The 15325-nt window shown below is 43.0% G+C and overlaps 1 protein-coding gene across 2 annotated transcripts in view; it reads left to right on the forward strand.

Moving 5' to 3' along the window:
* Nucleotides 1-6281: 6281 nt before the first annotated feature.
* Nucleotides 6282-15325, forward strand: part of LOC143512941 (NACHT, LRR and PYD domains-containing protein 3-like) — an 87717-nt gene continuing 78673 nt past the window's right edge. Inside the window, exons 1-3 of one of the 2 annotated variants that reach the window (XM_077003901.1) lie at nucleotides 6282-6478; nucleotides 12842-12984; nucleotides 13082-13228. In XM_077003901.1, the coding sequence (XP_076860016.1) occupies nucleotides 12935-12984; nucleotides 13082-13228 (197 nt within the window). In that variant the 5' untranslated portion in view covers nucleotides 6282-6478; nucleotides 12842-12934. The remainder of the gene's footprint in view (nucleotides 6479-12841; nucleotides 12985-13081; nucleotides 13229-15325) is intronic. The other variant, XM_077003815.1, reaches the window with a different exon arrangement.

The following is a 15325-nucleotide window of genomic DNA, read 5'->3' on the forward strand; positions in this document are numbered from 1 at the left end:
ACGTCCAGGTTGAACTCGCCTGTCGTAGTGAAGCCCTCACTTTATCAGAGTTTATCCAAGCGTCGATTAACGTTGACAAGTTGTTGTTGACTTACCACTCCAGTAAGACTGACGCTCCTGTCGCTACGTCTGGTGCACCACCTTCCAATGTATGTGCTCAGAGTCTTCGGATGTCAGACGAGTTCGTGCAGCTGGGCAGGTCCCCACTAACATGCCGATTGTTACTGAAGTATAGTCAAGTTAGCTTACCCGTACAAGTATCTTGGGGTGGCATAAATACTAACCTGTCTGCGTTAGTTGATTCGGGTGCAGCGGGCGATTTCATAGACCAGGACCTCGCCTATCACCTACACCTTCCCACTGTACCTATAGATCCCCCCGTGAGAGTGAATTCGCTGAATGGACAGCCTATAGGAGAGGGCGTGATTACGCTACGTACCTGCCCCGTAGAGTTGCGGGTAGGTCTGTTCCATAGTGAAATGAGAGAGTTCTTCCTCATATCCACGCCCCGAGATCCCGTCATACTCGGGTTTCCGTGGCTATCAATGCACGACCCTGAAATCTCCTGGAAGAAGCGAGAACTCGTACGTTGGAATGAGAATTGTCTTAGTAAGTGCATGCACCTACCACTCAGGTCCTCCTCGGTGGAAAGCCCCGACACTCCTCTCTCTGACGTCATCCCCGAGCAGTATCGCGCATTCGCTGACGTCTTCGACAAGGACAGTGCCTGTCGTCTGCCTCCTCATCGTCCCTGTGATTGCGCAATCGACCTCCTGCCTGGAGCCCCCTTACCTCGTAAGACGAAACCTTACCCTCTGTCACGCCCTGAAGATCAGGCGATGGAGTCCTACATCACCGAGGCTCTGCAGAAAGGGTTTATTCGACCATCCACCTCCCCGGTTGCTGTTGGTTTCTTTTTCATCGAAAAGAAGGATGGGGGATTACGACCTTGTATTAACTATCGTGCCTTAAATGCCGTAACGACGAAAAATGCTTACCCTCTCCCCTTTATCACAGCCTCCCAAGAGCGTCTGATGGGGGCGAATATGTTCACCAAGCTGGACTTACGCAGCGCTTACAACTTGATCCGTATTCGAGAGGGCGATGAGTGGAAGACAGCCTTTGTTACCACCAGAGGGCACTACGAGTACTTAGTAATGCCGTATGGACTAACAGCCCCGCAGTGTTCCAAGCGTTTATGGACGACATCTTCCGTGACCTGATCGATGACTTTGTGTTCGTTTATATAGACGATATCCTGATTTATTCCCCGTCTGCTTCTGAACATAGCCGACATGTCTCTGTAGTCTTGCAACGCCTTCGTGAGCATAATCTTTACGTGAAGGCGGAGAAATGTGAATTTCATCGCTCCTCGGTGACGTTTCTAGGATGTACGCTGTCCCCTGGCCAGATCTCTATGGATGCGCAGAAAGTAGAAGCTGTCTTAAACTGGCCGACCCCTCGTTCCACAAAAGAGCTGCAGCGATTCCTGGGATTCGCTAACTTCTGTCGCCGTTTCATCCGAGGATTTGGTGAGTTGGCTACCCCTCTCACGAATCTCTTAAAGGGAGGGAGGAATCGGAAATTCACCTGGACTGCTGAAGAGGAACAGGCGTTCTCACTCCTCAAAAAGGCGTTCACGTCAGCCCCCATTCTGCACCTTCCTGACCCCCAACTCCAGTTCATCGTGGAAGTCGACGCCTCCGAGGTCGGAGTGGGCGCTGTTCTCTCTCAAAGGCAGGGAAGCCCGCCGAAACTATGCCCCTGCGCCTACTTCTCCAAAAAGCTGACCCCCGCGGAAATGAACTACGACGTGGGAGACCGGGAACTCCTGGCGATTAAACTCGCGCTCGAACAGTGGCGTCATTGGTTAGAGGGAGCGGAACACCCCTTCATTGTTTATACTGATCACAAGAACCTTGAATACCTGAAATCAGCCAGACGTCTAAACCCGCGACAAGCAAGGTGGGCACTGTTTTTCTCCCGGTTTCGTTTCACTGTCTCATACAGACCCGGGTCAAAGAACATCAAAGCCGATGCCCTGTCATGGATCCACGAAAAGGACGAAGCCACTCATGAACCTGGACGTATTCTGCCAGAGTCCTGTTTCCTCGCAGCTATTCGCTGGGCAGTACAAGAGGAATTAGACGAGGCTTTGCGCACTGAACCCAGTCCGGTGGAATGTCCGGAGGGGAAACAATACGTGCCCGTATCCCTTCGGGGACGCATCCTACAACTCGCACACGATACGGCGGGCACAGGCCACCCAGGTATTACACGCACACGACACCTGATCTCTCAGCGTTACTGGTGGCCGTCCTGGGAGGATGACGTTCGTGATTATGTGCTGGCGTGTTCCGTTTGTGCTCAGACCCGTACTCCCCGTGCACTTCCAGCAGGAGAACTCCTTCCCTTACCTGTTCCTCACCGGCCATGGACGCACCTCGCGGTTGACTTTGTGACAGATTTGCCCACATCGGGAGGTAATACTGTTGTTACGGTAATCGTAGATCGATTCTCTAAAATGTGCCGTCTCATTCCTTGCCCCAAATTACCCACTGCCATGGATACAGCTCTTATCCTCGGGTAAACCATAAATACGGAATACGTAATGGAAGAGGTTATCGTCTCAGATAGAGGGACACAGTTTACGTCTCGAGTCTGGAAGCAGTTCTGCAAACTCCTTTGCATTACTGTTAGTCTGACGTCAGGCCACCACCCCCAGTCTAACGGAGAGGTTGAGCGTTACAATCAGGAGTTAGGGAGGTTTCTCCGACAGTACTGTGTTTCTCAACACGACTGGCATAAATAACTCCCATGGGCAGAGTACGCCCGGAATTCCATTATACACACCGCGACCAAACTCACACCCTTTCAATGTGTATACGGTTACCAACCTGCGTTTTTCCTGTGGGACAAGACACCGGCTGATGTCCCCGCCCTGGACGAATGGTTCAAACACAGTGCCCGTACATGGGAGCTAGCGCATGTACACTTGCGGCGTGCCCTAAACACGCGCCGGCTCAATGCAAACCGTCGTCGTCTCCCCGCGTTGATTTACCACCCGGGACAGAGAGTATGGCTGTCGACACAGAACCTGAACTTGAAGCAACGATGTAAAAAACTCAGTCCACGGTACATCGGTCCATTTAAAGTGCTCAGCAGAGTTAATGCCGTTACCTACAAGCTTCTTTTGCCGTCACATTACCGTATTAACCCTGTCTTCCACGTCTCTCTCCTGAAACCGGTTCACTACAGCCCATTCACCGTGCCCCCTGTGTATGATAAACCTCCGGACCCTCTGGAAATCGACGGTCGTCCAGCGTACATCGTCCGGGAGCTTTTGGAGTCCCGGCGCCGGCGAGGAGGTCTGCAATATTTAGTGGATTGGGAGGGATATGGCCCCGAGGAACGGGCCTGGATTCCAGCGAGGGATGTCCTCTGCCCCACGATGATCGCGGATTTCCACGCTACACATCCTAACTTTCCTGCCCCCCGGCGCCGCGGTCGCCCCCCAGCACGTCATAGAGTGTCAGGTGCCGCTCCTTTGAGGGGGGGTACTGTAAGGAATGCCACCTGATCTGTCTTAATCAACCTCACCTGCCCCTCATTACCACACCCCCTTCAGCCTTACTTAAGCACTTCACCAGCACATCTCAGTTGCGAAGTATTGCCGACTCATGCCGCGTACCAAGCCTTTCTATATCCTGTCTGCTCTCCTGTGTCCTGACCCTCGCTTACGTCCCCGACCTTGTCTCCTGCCTAATCCCTCTGTACCTCCTGACTTCTGCTCCCCCGGTATGACCCTGGACCGTGCTGACCACGCCAAGAAAACGCTGTTACTGATCCTAGTACTCGTGATTCACCTGCCTGTGTTTGTACCAGGGTCTCATTTAAATAAAAGCGGTGTTCTTCCGCATTTGGATCCCTCTCTGCCTGTTCAATACGTTACAAGTGTGCAGGTAGCACAATTTAAGGAAGAAATTATTTTCTCTAATTCTGATTGTGGGAGTGGATGAAAAGCATCAAGTCTGTAATTTAAATCAATATCAACCAAACCAGATGACATACCCGTTGTATTGCTAATAAAAGGTTTTATATTTTTTCTAATATTCTCTATTTTATTATCAAAGAAATCTATAAATACATTACTAGAGAGGTTTACTGGAATCTGAGGTTCTGCGCCTGCTTGATTTTTTGTAAGTTTGGAAATAGTATTAAAAAGAAATCTAGGATTGTTTTTATTTTTCTCTATCAGTGAGGCTAAGTATGCTGAGCGTGCTTTAGTGAGAGCCCGTTTATACTCAATAATGCTATCCTTCCAGGCACAGTGGAATACTTCCAACTTTGTAGATCGCCATTTACGCTCTAATTTACGTGCTATTTGTTTTAAGTTTCTAGTTTGGTCGGTGTACCACGGGGCGAGCTTATTATCTTAATGTTATTATGTATATTAATGTTAATGGGCCCCCTAGCTAAATTCGCCTTGAGCCCCCAAATTGCTAAGTCCGCCACAGGTTGTAGTATGACTGTGGTCCTGGCTTGGGGTCATGGTATGGTGTCATAACATATGGAAGGCAAGGGTACCCTCTGTCTGCCAAAAGGAGACCATTGTATTGTCCTCTAAGCACAAGAGGAATGCAGTGATATAGACTGAAACCATGTTAAAATGGAATGTGAACCACAGCAAAGGTTTCCCAGGCTTAACCTTGTTCAAATTTATTATATAGTGCATCATGCACTGATCCGGGCCATTTCGCTTCAAGGTTCGTAATCAGGTTTGAAGCATCACAGATTATCTAAATGGAAGATAACAGTAAGTTTATGAATAAATTAAATGCTACACTTTTATTTCCATCTATTTAACAAAGTCCATTTAAGATGGTCACTACCTGTAAATTAATGCTGTGGAATGATTTGCAGTTCACATAATCCCCTTCATTTTCTGCAGGTCCTATTATTGGGATGTGAGTTCCATCCGTGCAGCCAATGACTCTTGGAAATCCTGAGATATTAAAAAGATGTTGAGCTATTTCCACTTCCCAATTTTTTTCCTATTGTGATCTTGGTTAAATACAAACCTGCAACTCTGTGGAAAACCTCTTAGATTGTCATTAAAGGTTTATGTCCAGAAAACATCACAAAACTACATCAAACGCTTTAATACTAGACTTACTTTTTGTACGGCCCGACACACTGTAGCCTTCCCTATATGTTCCGCATCTCCTACATTGTATAGAAAAGACCCATTAGCAAAATAACGGAGCGCAATGCATAGTGTTTACAATGATGAGAGCACGGATCCACGATGTGTAAAATTAGAAATATGTGGCTTTACAATATTGTTAATGTATTTTATTGACTGTGCCGAAAAATAATAACGGTCGCGGAAATATTTGTCAGGTAACGACAGAATGTCAATTCTGGGTCTTATAACTCGTTCCCGATGAAGAGCGCGACGAATGATTAGTGCCTCGAAATCCACAGGAGCCGTAAGGATAGGACACGCCATGTTTGCTAGAGAAAAGTGTGTGTGAACCCGGGTCAGGATTAAGTAAACCTGCCAGCGAGCAGGTTAGCTTCAGAGTGTAAGTTGCTATAGTAACTGACACCGAGTTTCAATAATCTCGGTTTCTGGAACGGAAAACCTCTGGTTTCCATGAATTCTCAGTTATCTTACCCGGTTTTATTGCTTAACCCACTTCTCGGAATATCCCCCTGAAGTGCTGAATTAAGCCCTACAGTGCTGTGTTAATATTTATAAAGTGGTGGTAACAGCAGTGTTAATTTACCTCTTGCATTTTTTAGCTTGTCATAAATACTGTAGAAGTTAATTCAGCACTGTTTTTAATGTAAAAACAGTTGGACAGTTTTCTGATTAATATCATTCAATCAAACAAACACATTTTCAACTTTGACCCTGAAAAAATTTAACTTGGAACACACCACCGTTATCACACACACACACACACACACACACCCCAAAACCCACATCAATAGGTCACTAGACATCCTCTTATTCCCAGATATCACATTTACATACATACATATAAGCACATACACACACAGTCAGGTTCATTTACACTGCACACGCATCTACTCCTGATCTACTATGATTCATCTACTATGATCACACACACACACAGAGGAGGACATGGTATTTACCAGGCTTGTGATCTAATTGGACGGAAATGTGCTCATACTGGTTTGTCTCCTTCTACAGTGAATAAAGTTGCAGCCAAATTTCTGTTCAGACTGAACAGGAGTGGAGAAACAGTGTGTACAGGAGAAATCCAATGATGAAACAGAGAGTGTACAGCTGAACTCAGACATTACAGATAGTAACCAAGTAATCTATTATAAGATACTGCATTAAATACAGATTAACTGAGTTACTGTATCATTTGGAACATTGAAAATCCTGATGAGAAAGATCTGACCTTTCTCCTTGAAGACTTGTAGACTGGACCCACTAAAGGTAACACCGCTTACAAGTTGTTATAGATATTACTGACCTCAGTAAACTTAACACTGCTCCCATGTTGTTATAGATAAAAAAATTTATAGATTAAAAAATAATGTCTATATCGTAAATACGCTGATATAGCATTTTACACCTCACTTGTCTAGTGTCTTTGTTGTTGACTGTTGTCCTGCTACATTGTAAACCCGAATAGTATTGTTAACTTATACTCTTTATTGGTATAACACTCAAATCTTATTATTTACAGTGGGGAAAATAAGTATTTAGTCAGTCACCAATTGTGCAAGTTCTCCCACTTAAAAAGATGAGAGAGGCCTGTAATTGACATCATAGGTAGAACTCAACTATGAGAGACAAAATGTGAAAAAAAATTGAGGAAATCATTTTGTCTGATTTTTAAAGAATTTATTTGCAAATAAAGGTGGAAAATAAGTATTTGGTCACCTACAAACAAGCAAGATTTCTGGCTGTCACAGACCTGTAACTTCTTTTTTAAGAGGCTCCTCTTTCCCCCACTCATTACCTGTATTAATGGCACCTGTTTGAAGTCGTTAACAGTATAAAAGACACCTGCCCACAACCTCAAACAGTCACACTTCAAACTCCACTATGATGAAGACGAAAGAGCTGTCGGAGGACACCAGAAACCGAATTGTAGACCTGCACCAGGCTGGGAAGACTGAATCTGCAATAGGCAAGCAGTTTGGTGTGAAGAAATCTACTGTGGGAGCAATAATCAGAAAATGGAAGACCTACAAGACCACTACTAATCTCCCTCGATCTGGGGCCCCACGCAAGATCTCAGCCCGTGGGGTCAAAATGATCACAAGAACGGTGAGGAAAAATCCCAGAACCACAAGGGGGGATCTAGTGAATGACCTGCAGAAAGCTGGGACCAACGTTACAAAGGCTACCATCAGCAACACACTACGATGCCAGGGACTCAGATCTTGCAGTGCCAGACGTGTCCCCCTGCTTAAGCCAGTCCATATCCAGGCACATCTGAAGTTTGCTAGAGAGCATTTGGATGTTCCAGAAGAGTATTGGGAGAATGTCATATGGTCAGATGAAACCAAAGTAGAACTATTTGGTAAAAATACAACTCGTCGTGTTTGGAGGACAGTGAATGCTGAGTTGCATCCAAAGAACACCATACCAACTGTGAAGCATGGGGGTGGCAACATCATGCTTTGGGGCTGTTTCTCTGCAAAGGGACCAGGACGACTGGTCCGTGTACATGAAAGAATGAATGGGGCCATGTATTGTGAGATTTTGGGTGCAAACCTCCTTCCATCAGCAAGGGCAATGAAGATGAAACGTGGCTGGGTCTTTCAGCATGACAATGATCCCAAGCACACTGCCAGGGCAACAAAGGAGTGGCTTCGTAAGAAACATTTCAAAGTCCTGGAGTGGCCTAGCCAGTCTCCCAATCTCAACCCCATCGAAAACCTTTGGAGGGAGTTAAATGTCCGTGTTGCCCGCCGACAGCCCCAAAACATCACTGCTCTAGAGGAGATCTGCATGGAGGAATGGGCCAACATACCAGCAACAGTGTGTGCCAACCTTGTGAAGACTTACAGAAAACGTTTGACCTCTGTCATTGCCAACAGAGGATATACAACAAAGTATTGAGATGAACTTTTGTTATTGACCAAATACTTATTTTCCACCATTATTTGCAAATAAATTCTTTAAAAGTCAGACAAAATGATTTTCTCAATTTTTTTTTCACATTTTGTCTCTCATAGTTGAGGTCTACCTATGATGTCAATTACAGGCCTCTCTTATCTTTTTAAGTGGGAGAACTTGCACAATTGGTGACTGACTAAATACTTATTTTCCCCACTGTAGTTAACCCAGCATTAAGGTTTTGCGCTGTCTTTTTTTTTTATGTTTTAAGTTTAAATGAGTACATATTTTTGAGTAATGACTGTCACTAACATTATAATTTATGAGTATCCAAAGTCACGCAGCGTCTGACATCCCCAACATGCCCGGTGTCCCGGATTTAGTTTTTACAGTGGTCACAATAGTGGCGCGTTAGTGGGCACATTCAATGAAGGGATTCTCGAGCAAAATTGTGACGTAGCTGGTTATTAAACAGATTTTAAGAAAACACATGTCTTGTTCCATGAAGGAAACAGTTTACGTCTTTATTTTTTTTTTATGAAGTCTGAATGTATGGAATGAAAGTCTGAATATATGGAATGAAAGTCTGAATATATGGAATGAGACCTGAGAATATGGAATGAAGTCTGAATATATGGAATGAAACCTGAGAATATAGAATGAAAGTCTGAATATATGGAATGAAAACCTGAATATATGGAATGAAAGTCTGAATATATGGAATGAAAACCTGAATATATGGAATGAAAGTCTGAATATATGGAATGAAAGTCTGAATATATGGAATGAAAACCTGAATATATGGAATGAAAGTCTGAATATATGGAATGAAACCTGACGTCACTTGCGCCATTTTGTGCTTTCAGTTTGTGGTACCAGGTATGGCGGCAGGCTCGTTTGTTTGGCAGCATTTTGGGTACCCGGCGGAAATGATAAATGGCAAGAGAGTGATTGATAAGACACTGACCATATACAAACATTGTATGAAAATAATGCCGTACACCGCGGCCAATACGAGCACGATACAGAGACATTTACAGCACCACCACAGTACTCAGATCAACATATCTCACTTGGTAGCAGGGACAGAACGGCGCTTTGGCAAGTTGAGACAGCAGGATATCGGGAGCATTGTGGCGATGTTAATATGCTAATATGTGGACATGTTAATATTCTTAAAATTGAACATGGCAGTATAGTTGTAGCAAATTCAGTGACATACTTGGTCAGGCTCTGTTTGCACTATTTGCACTCTGTATTAACAGAGAAGATCTTTTTGTTTTACACATAATACAGTGAGTCCCCGCTTAAGGACGGGTCTGGTTAACGACGGACCAGAGTTACGGATTATGATTAAAGCTTATCTAAATCTCGGGTCGTGCTTAACGACGAAAACTGCTTAACGATGGACTTTTCAGTCTCTAACTGAGTGTGTGTGCATGAATGTGTGTGTGCTTGTGTGTCCAGTGGTGGATGGTGCTCTGCCACTAGGGTCTGTCCTCTCCCCCTCCCTGCACCCCATTCAGTCCCCCAGGGGGCTGTGGATCCCGGTTGAGAGTACGCTGTGCGCAATTGGCTGCCGCTTCTCGCCGGTGTGTAAGAGTTGTATCTGTATAAAAATTGTAAAGCGACCTTGGGTTCTAGAAAGGCGCTATACAAGTTGAACAATTAATTCTAACACCGTCGTTAAGCGGGGACTCACTGTATTGTTTGCGCTTGAAAAAAGGAGAAATATTTTTATTTATTTTAACTTTTATGAAATTTTATTTTAATTTCAATTTGTAGGACAAGTTTATTAAGTTCATGCTTGCATCATGCATGTTAAGAGTTCTAATAAAACATTTCAAAATGCATGTGTAATTCAGTTAAATAAAAGTATGTTGTCCAGTCATATAATTTGTCATTTTAGTTTTCTTAAAATATCGTCATGTCTCGTTCTCGTGAACCCAATATCGTGTCTCGTCTCGTGAGCTGAGTGTATCGTCACACCCCTAGGTAGCAGTAATCCTCAGTACAGAGGAGATGATAAACACCCCAACACGAGCTATGGTGGCATATACTGCTTCCAAACAGAATAAATAGAACATTTGAAATGTGAAATGTGCAATGTGCCATATTTTGTCAATTGTGATTTTTACACCCCAAATTTGTCCTCCGCTTTTAACCCATCTGTGCAGTCAGAACACACACACACACTAGTGATTACTAGGGGGCTGTGGATCACACGTGCCCAGAGCGGTGGGCAGCCCTAGCCCGGCGCCCGGGGAGCAGTTGGGGTTAGGTGCCTTGCTCAAGGACACCTCAGTCATGGCCTGTCTGGGAATCGAACCCACGACCCTCCGGTCACAAGTCCATTTTCCTAACCGCCAGGCCATGACTGCCCCTTTCTCCATAGTACTGCTGGCTAGCATGCTATCAGCGGCGATTAGCTTGATTCGGAGCTGCGGTGTTTGTGTAAATTTACTTTACACAAATTTACTTTAAATTTGTTCAAAGGGCTTCCATATGGAAAGATACAACTCTCAGAGTCCTCCTCAAACCGAACCAGTGTGCAGGTCCGCGCAGCGCGGACGGTTACTTGTCCAATTCGACTGGACCTACAGAACAGACATTCATACAGTGCCATTCATTCAGTAGTATTGTAATAGTTCATATATATCTGTGTGAATGGATGAAACACAGTCACTGATGTAAACTATGAACCCGCTCTGCGCGCCCCACTGATCAGTTGATGTTCGGCGTGTTGTCAGTCAGTATGTATGTCCAGACACAGTGAACTGCACAGGTAACCAGTCCGTGCTGCACGGATCTGCACACTGTTCAGTTTGAGGAGGACTGAGAGGTTTATTTTCCCGTATGGAAGCCCTTTGTGCCGCATCACGCGATGCGGTTACCGCTTCTGGTGTAATGTTCTGAGGATTTCAGTGTAAATCTGAACATGAAGTATGATTACACAAACAAACTGCACCTCCGAATCAGGCCAGTCACAGCTGATAGCACGCTAGCCAACAGTACTATGGAGTAATTTTCCCTGAATTACGAGATGCCTCGCTCATAAGGAGCAGCCTGCCGCCATACCCACCATCACAAACTGAAAGCACAAAATGGTGCGAGTGCGTCAATGACGTCAGATTTCATTCCATATATTCAGACTTTCACCACATGAAAGTCTGAATATATGGAATGAAAGTCTGAATATATGGAATGAAAACCTGAATATATGGAATGAAAGTCTGAATATATGGAATGAAAACCTGAATATATGGAATGAAAGTCTGAATATATGGAATGAAAACCTGAATATATGGAATGAAAGTGAATATATTGAATGAAAACCTGAATATATGGAATGAAAGTCTGAATATATGGAATGAAAGTCTGAATATATTGAATGAAAACCTGAATATATGGAATGAAAGTCTGAATATATGGAATGAAAGTCTAAATATATGGAATGAAAACCTGAATATATGGAATGAAAGTCTGAATATATGGAATGAAAACCTGAATATATGGAATGAAAGTGAATATATGGAATGAAAACCTGAATATATGGAATGAAAGTCTGAATATATTGAATGAAAACCTGAATATATGGAATGAAAGTCTGAATATATGGAATGAAAGTCTGAATATATTGAATGAAAACCTGAATATATGGAATGAAAGTCTGAATATATGGAATGAAAGTCTAAATATATGGAATGAAACCTGGCACTCGTTTTGTGCTTTCAGTTTGTGGTACCAGGTATTATAGGAAATTTTAACTACTTCGTTTCACAACAAAAATCTGTCTGACCAGAGCCAGAGTGGCTAATCGGGAGATTTGGGAGGATTCCCGATGGGCCAGCTCATGTCAATCTCTAGTTTAGGCCGATTGGGAGGGAAAAATAATTTTGGGCCGGATTTGGGCATGGAGCTCCCGGACTGAAGTGGCCCACTCCGGCCCTGTGTCTGACTGAACAGTTCTCTTGTATTACATTAACAAATATGAGCCTCTTGTATTTCCAGGACGAAACACGAGAGAACGTGAAGACATTAAGATTGGGCATTTTGAAAATAAACAACCATTAAATAATGTGATAAAAAAGCGAATAATTTCGAATCAATGTATAAATATTTAACTTAATTAAGTTTAACGTGCTGGGAAATATTGAAATGGACCTTTAAAGTAACGTACAAGTGTATGAACCCTGCAAACATTACTTTGTTCATTGCGCTGAGGCGCGGCGAGGCCCTCTCACGGACGGAGCCACTGCGATTACGTCATTTTCGCCGCGGACCCTCACGACGCGTCAAGTATAAACCAGGCTTAAATCGATCGATTACCAGTGGTTGGCGCCAGAGCGAACTAGTAACTCATTGAATCATAGATGTAGATCAGAGATAAATAAACTAGATTTTTTCAGCGTGAGAAATCAGATGTATGGCGTGTGTGGCAACCCTGCAAACCACAGCTCCGAATCAAGCTAATCACCGCTGATAGCATGTCAGCCAGCAGTACTATGGAGAAATGTTCTATTTTTTCTGCTTGTAAGCAGTATGCCACCATAGCCGCCATACGTGTATGTATGTGCAACGCACTTGCCTCATCGTGCCAGCCTCCCAACGTTACACATGCACCCTTTTAATATCAGTATTTCTTATTCGACATCATGAACAGATACATTGGGCTTTAGTTTTTAATTATATGCTGATGTTTATTTTGTCATTGATTTACTGTTTTAGTGTCCTGCTCCTCCTCTTTATGATGAACTGTTGACAGGGAGCAGAGAGCAGCATCTCCAGTGTCCAGCTGTGTATGTCAAGAGGAACAACTCCATGATGGAGCCTCATCACTCCAGCAGTGGAGGAGGAACCTCTGACCAAAAGTGAGGAGCTTTCCATCAGCACTTAATCTGAGGAAACAGAAAGAGGGAATATTCAGGGTAAATTTCAACTATTTCCTCAATTTCAAATCTTCATCAGGGTAAAGAGAGCAGGATCTCCAGCAACCAACTCTGTGTCTATGAAGAGTGAATCATCTCCAGGACCCAGCTGTGTGTCTCAGAAGAGTTATTGGTCTATGGGTGTACCTCCTGGATTCAGTAGTAGACCTGTTACCTCTGACCCAGTGTGAGTGACAATACACGCCCAGATTTCTATTATTGTATTGACCTATTATAAAATATAAACACAGGCTCTGCAACACTATTGCACCTCTTTCTCCCCTTCAGTAATACATACAGAACCCTCATATGGGCTTAAACACACTGCCTTGTACACATGGTGTAAATAGGTTACCAATTTTAACTGAAATAAAAATTACTACATAGTGACAGGTTCTTTGTGTTTGTTCTGCTCTACTGTTTTCTCTAATGTCACTTGTAGGGGTTTCAGCTACTAATCCTTATATATTTTATCGTAATTGTTAATCACGATAGTCTCATTCAACTCAAACCAGAATCACAATATTTAGTTCTCAACTAAAAGTAATTAATGGTTTTTACTGAAGGAGTAAATAACTGAATTCTTTGGAGATATTGGCAACAACCACACTTTGAACACAGACAACTTTATGAAAGCTGGATGCAAAAGCAGTTTTATTACAAAACCCAAAAAGACAACTACAGCTAAGACAACACAGATAAACCTAAAGACTAAAGGCAGCAATCACGTAATAACTGCAACAGTCTTAATTAACAGTGACACGGACATTTTAAATATACAGTAACAAACAAATGCACAAGATGCATACATGAATACTTACCAACTATACAGTAACAAGACAAACATGAAGCAAAGAACAAGACAGGTAATAGAGATAGGACTGAACAGAATTTAGGGTAACTAAAAGACTGAACACAACACAAGAAAACAAGACAACACAACCAGAAAACAACTACAATGACCAGCAAAGGCTAACTTAAAATATGGGATATACTGTAAATACATGAGAAAATATGGAAATAAACTAGGCACAGGTTAAAACACTAATAAGGGGGCAGGTATAAATGATGGAGCATGAAAGCAGACACAACAAGGGAAACCAAAACAAAAGCACACGTAAAAAGAAACCCAGGAAATAAAATCAAGCCAGAAGACAAGGTGTTGCCGTGGGAACTGCAGTGAGAGGAGGGGGCGATGGGGACATTTAAAACCAACTATTAAAAAACAAACCACATCACAAACAAGGATCAGTATAATTACAGGGAAGACTAAACATCTAATGTGTGTGTGAACGAATAGATCGGGGGAGTAGAGTAAATGTTTGTGCGTGTAAGCATGCGTGCTTGAGGTGGCTTGAGGCGGGTTTATTATTTTGTTTCCACTATGGAGAACAAAGCAAGTAAAATAACTGCTGAACTTTAATGTAGAGCAGCATGGTGGTATGTTAATGAGCTCAACTGGTTTATTCTAACGTGGTCAGAACAAAGGGTAATGGTGCTGACTTAATAACTAAAAATAAAAATAATTCCCAGGCTTTATCTGAGCCTGGGAAAGACGAGATGATCACTATATCAGTTGTGTTAATAAAGAAAAGGAGAGAGCATGCAAAGTCAGGAGAACTTTGCATGAACAAATCTTGATGAATATTATCTAAACAAAGTTGAACAAGCACAAATACATTCAGAATGTCAATTAAGCTTGTAGTTAAGACTACAGTTAAAATAACTGTGGGTGTGCGGCGACACAAGGGTAAGGTTGACCTGAGAGACTAAAGGTGAGGCGGAAGTTATACCACCCATCCCTCGTTGGCTGGTCCGTCTCCCATCTCAGCCACCCTGACTACGCCAAAGTTACTAGGTTGGGGACTTCGCACAATGCTCAAATAAATGAGTGAAGAAAATTCAAACACTATTCACAGTTTATTACAAACATAAGACATTAAACAATAACACGAAAAAGACAATGATGTAAATAAAAGCTACCAGAGTGTGGGTGATTTATTTTTATTTATTATTATTTTTTTTATTCATCAGAGACAATGCACAACAAATACATTAACCTAGAGATCAGGAGAGATGCATTGTGTCAGGTTATAGCATTAAGCTAATTTCCACCTGTAGTCACTGAACAGGTTGATGTTTAATCAAATCAAAATCAAATCAAATCAAATTTTATTTATATAGCGCTTTTTACAACAGTTGTTGTCACAAAGCAGCTTTACAAGTGCCGAGTCCTAGCCCCCAGTGAGCAAGCCGAGGGCGACAGTGGCAAGGAAAAACTCCC

Source organism: Brachyhypopomus gauderio, chromosome 1, assembly GCF_052324685.1.
Source record: "Brachyhypopomus gauderio isolate BG-103 chromosome 1, BGAUD_0.2, whole genome shotgun sequence".
Lineage (NCBI taxonomy): Eukaryota > Metazoa > Chordata > Actinopteri > Gymnotiformes > Hypopomidae > Brachyhypopomus > Brachyhypopomus gauderio.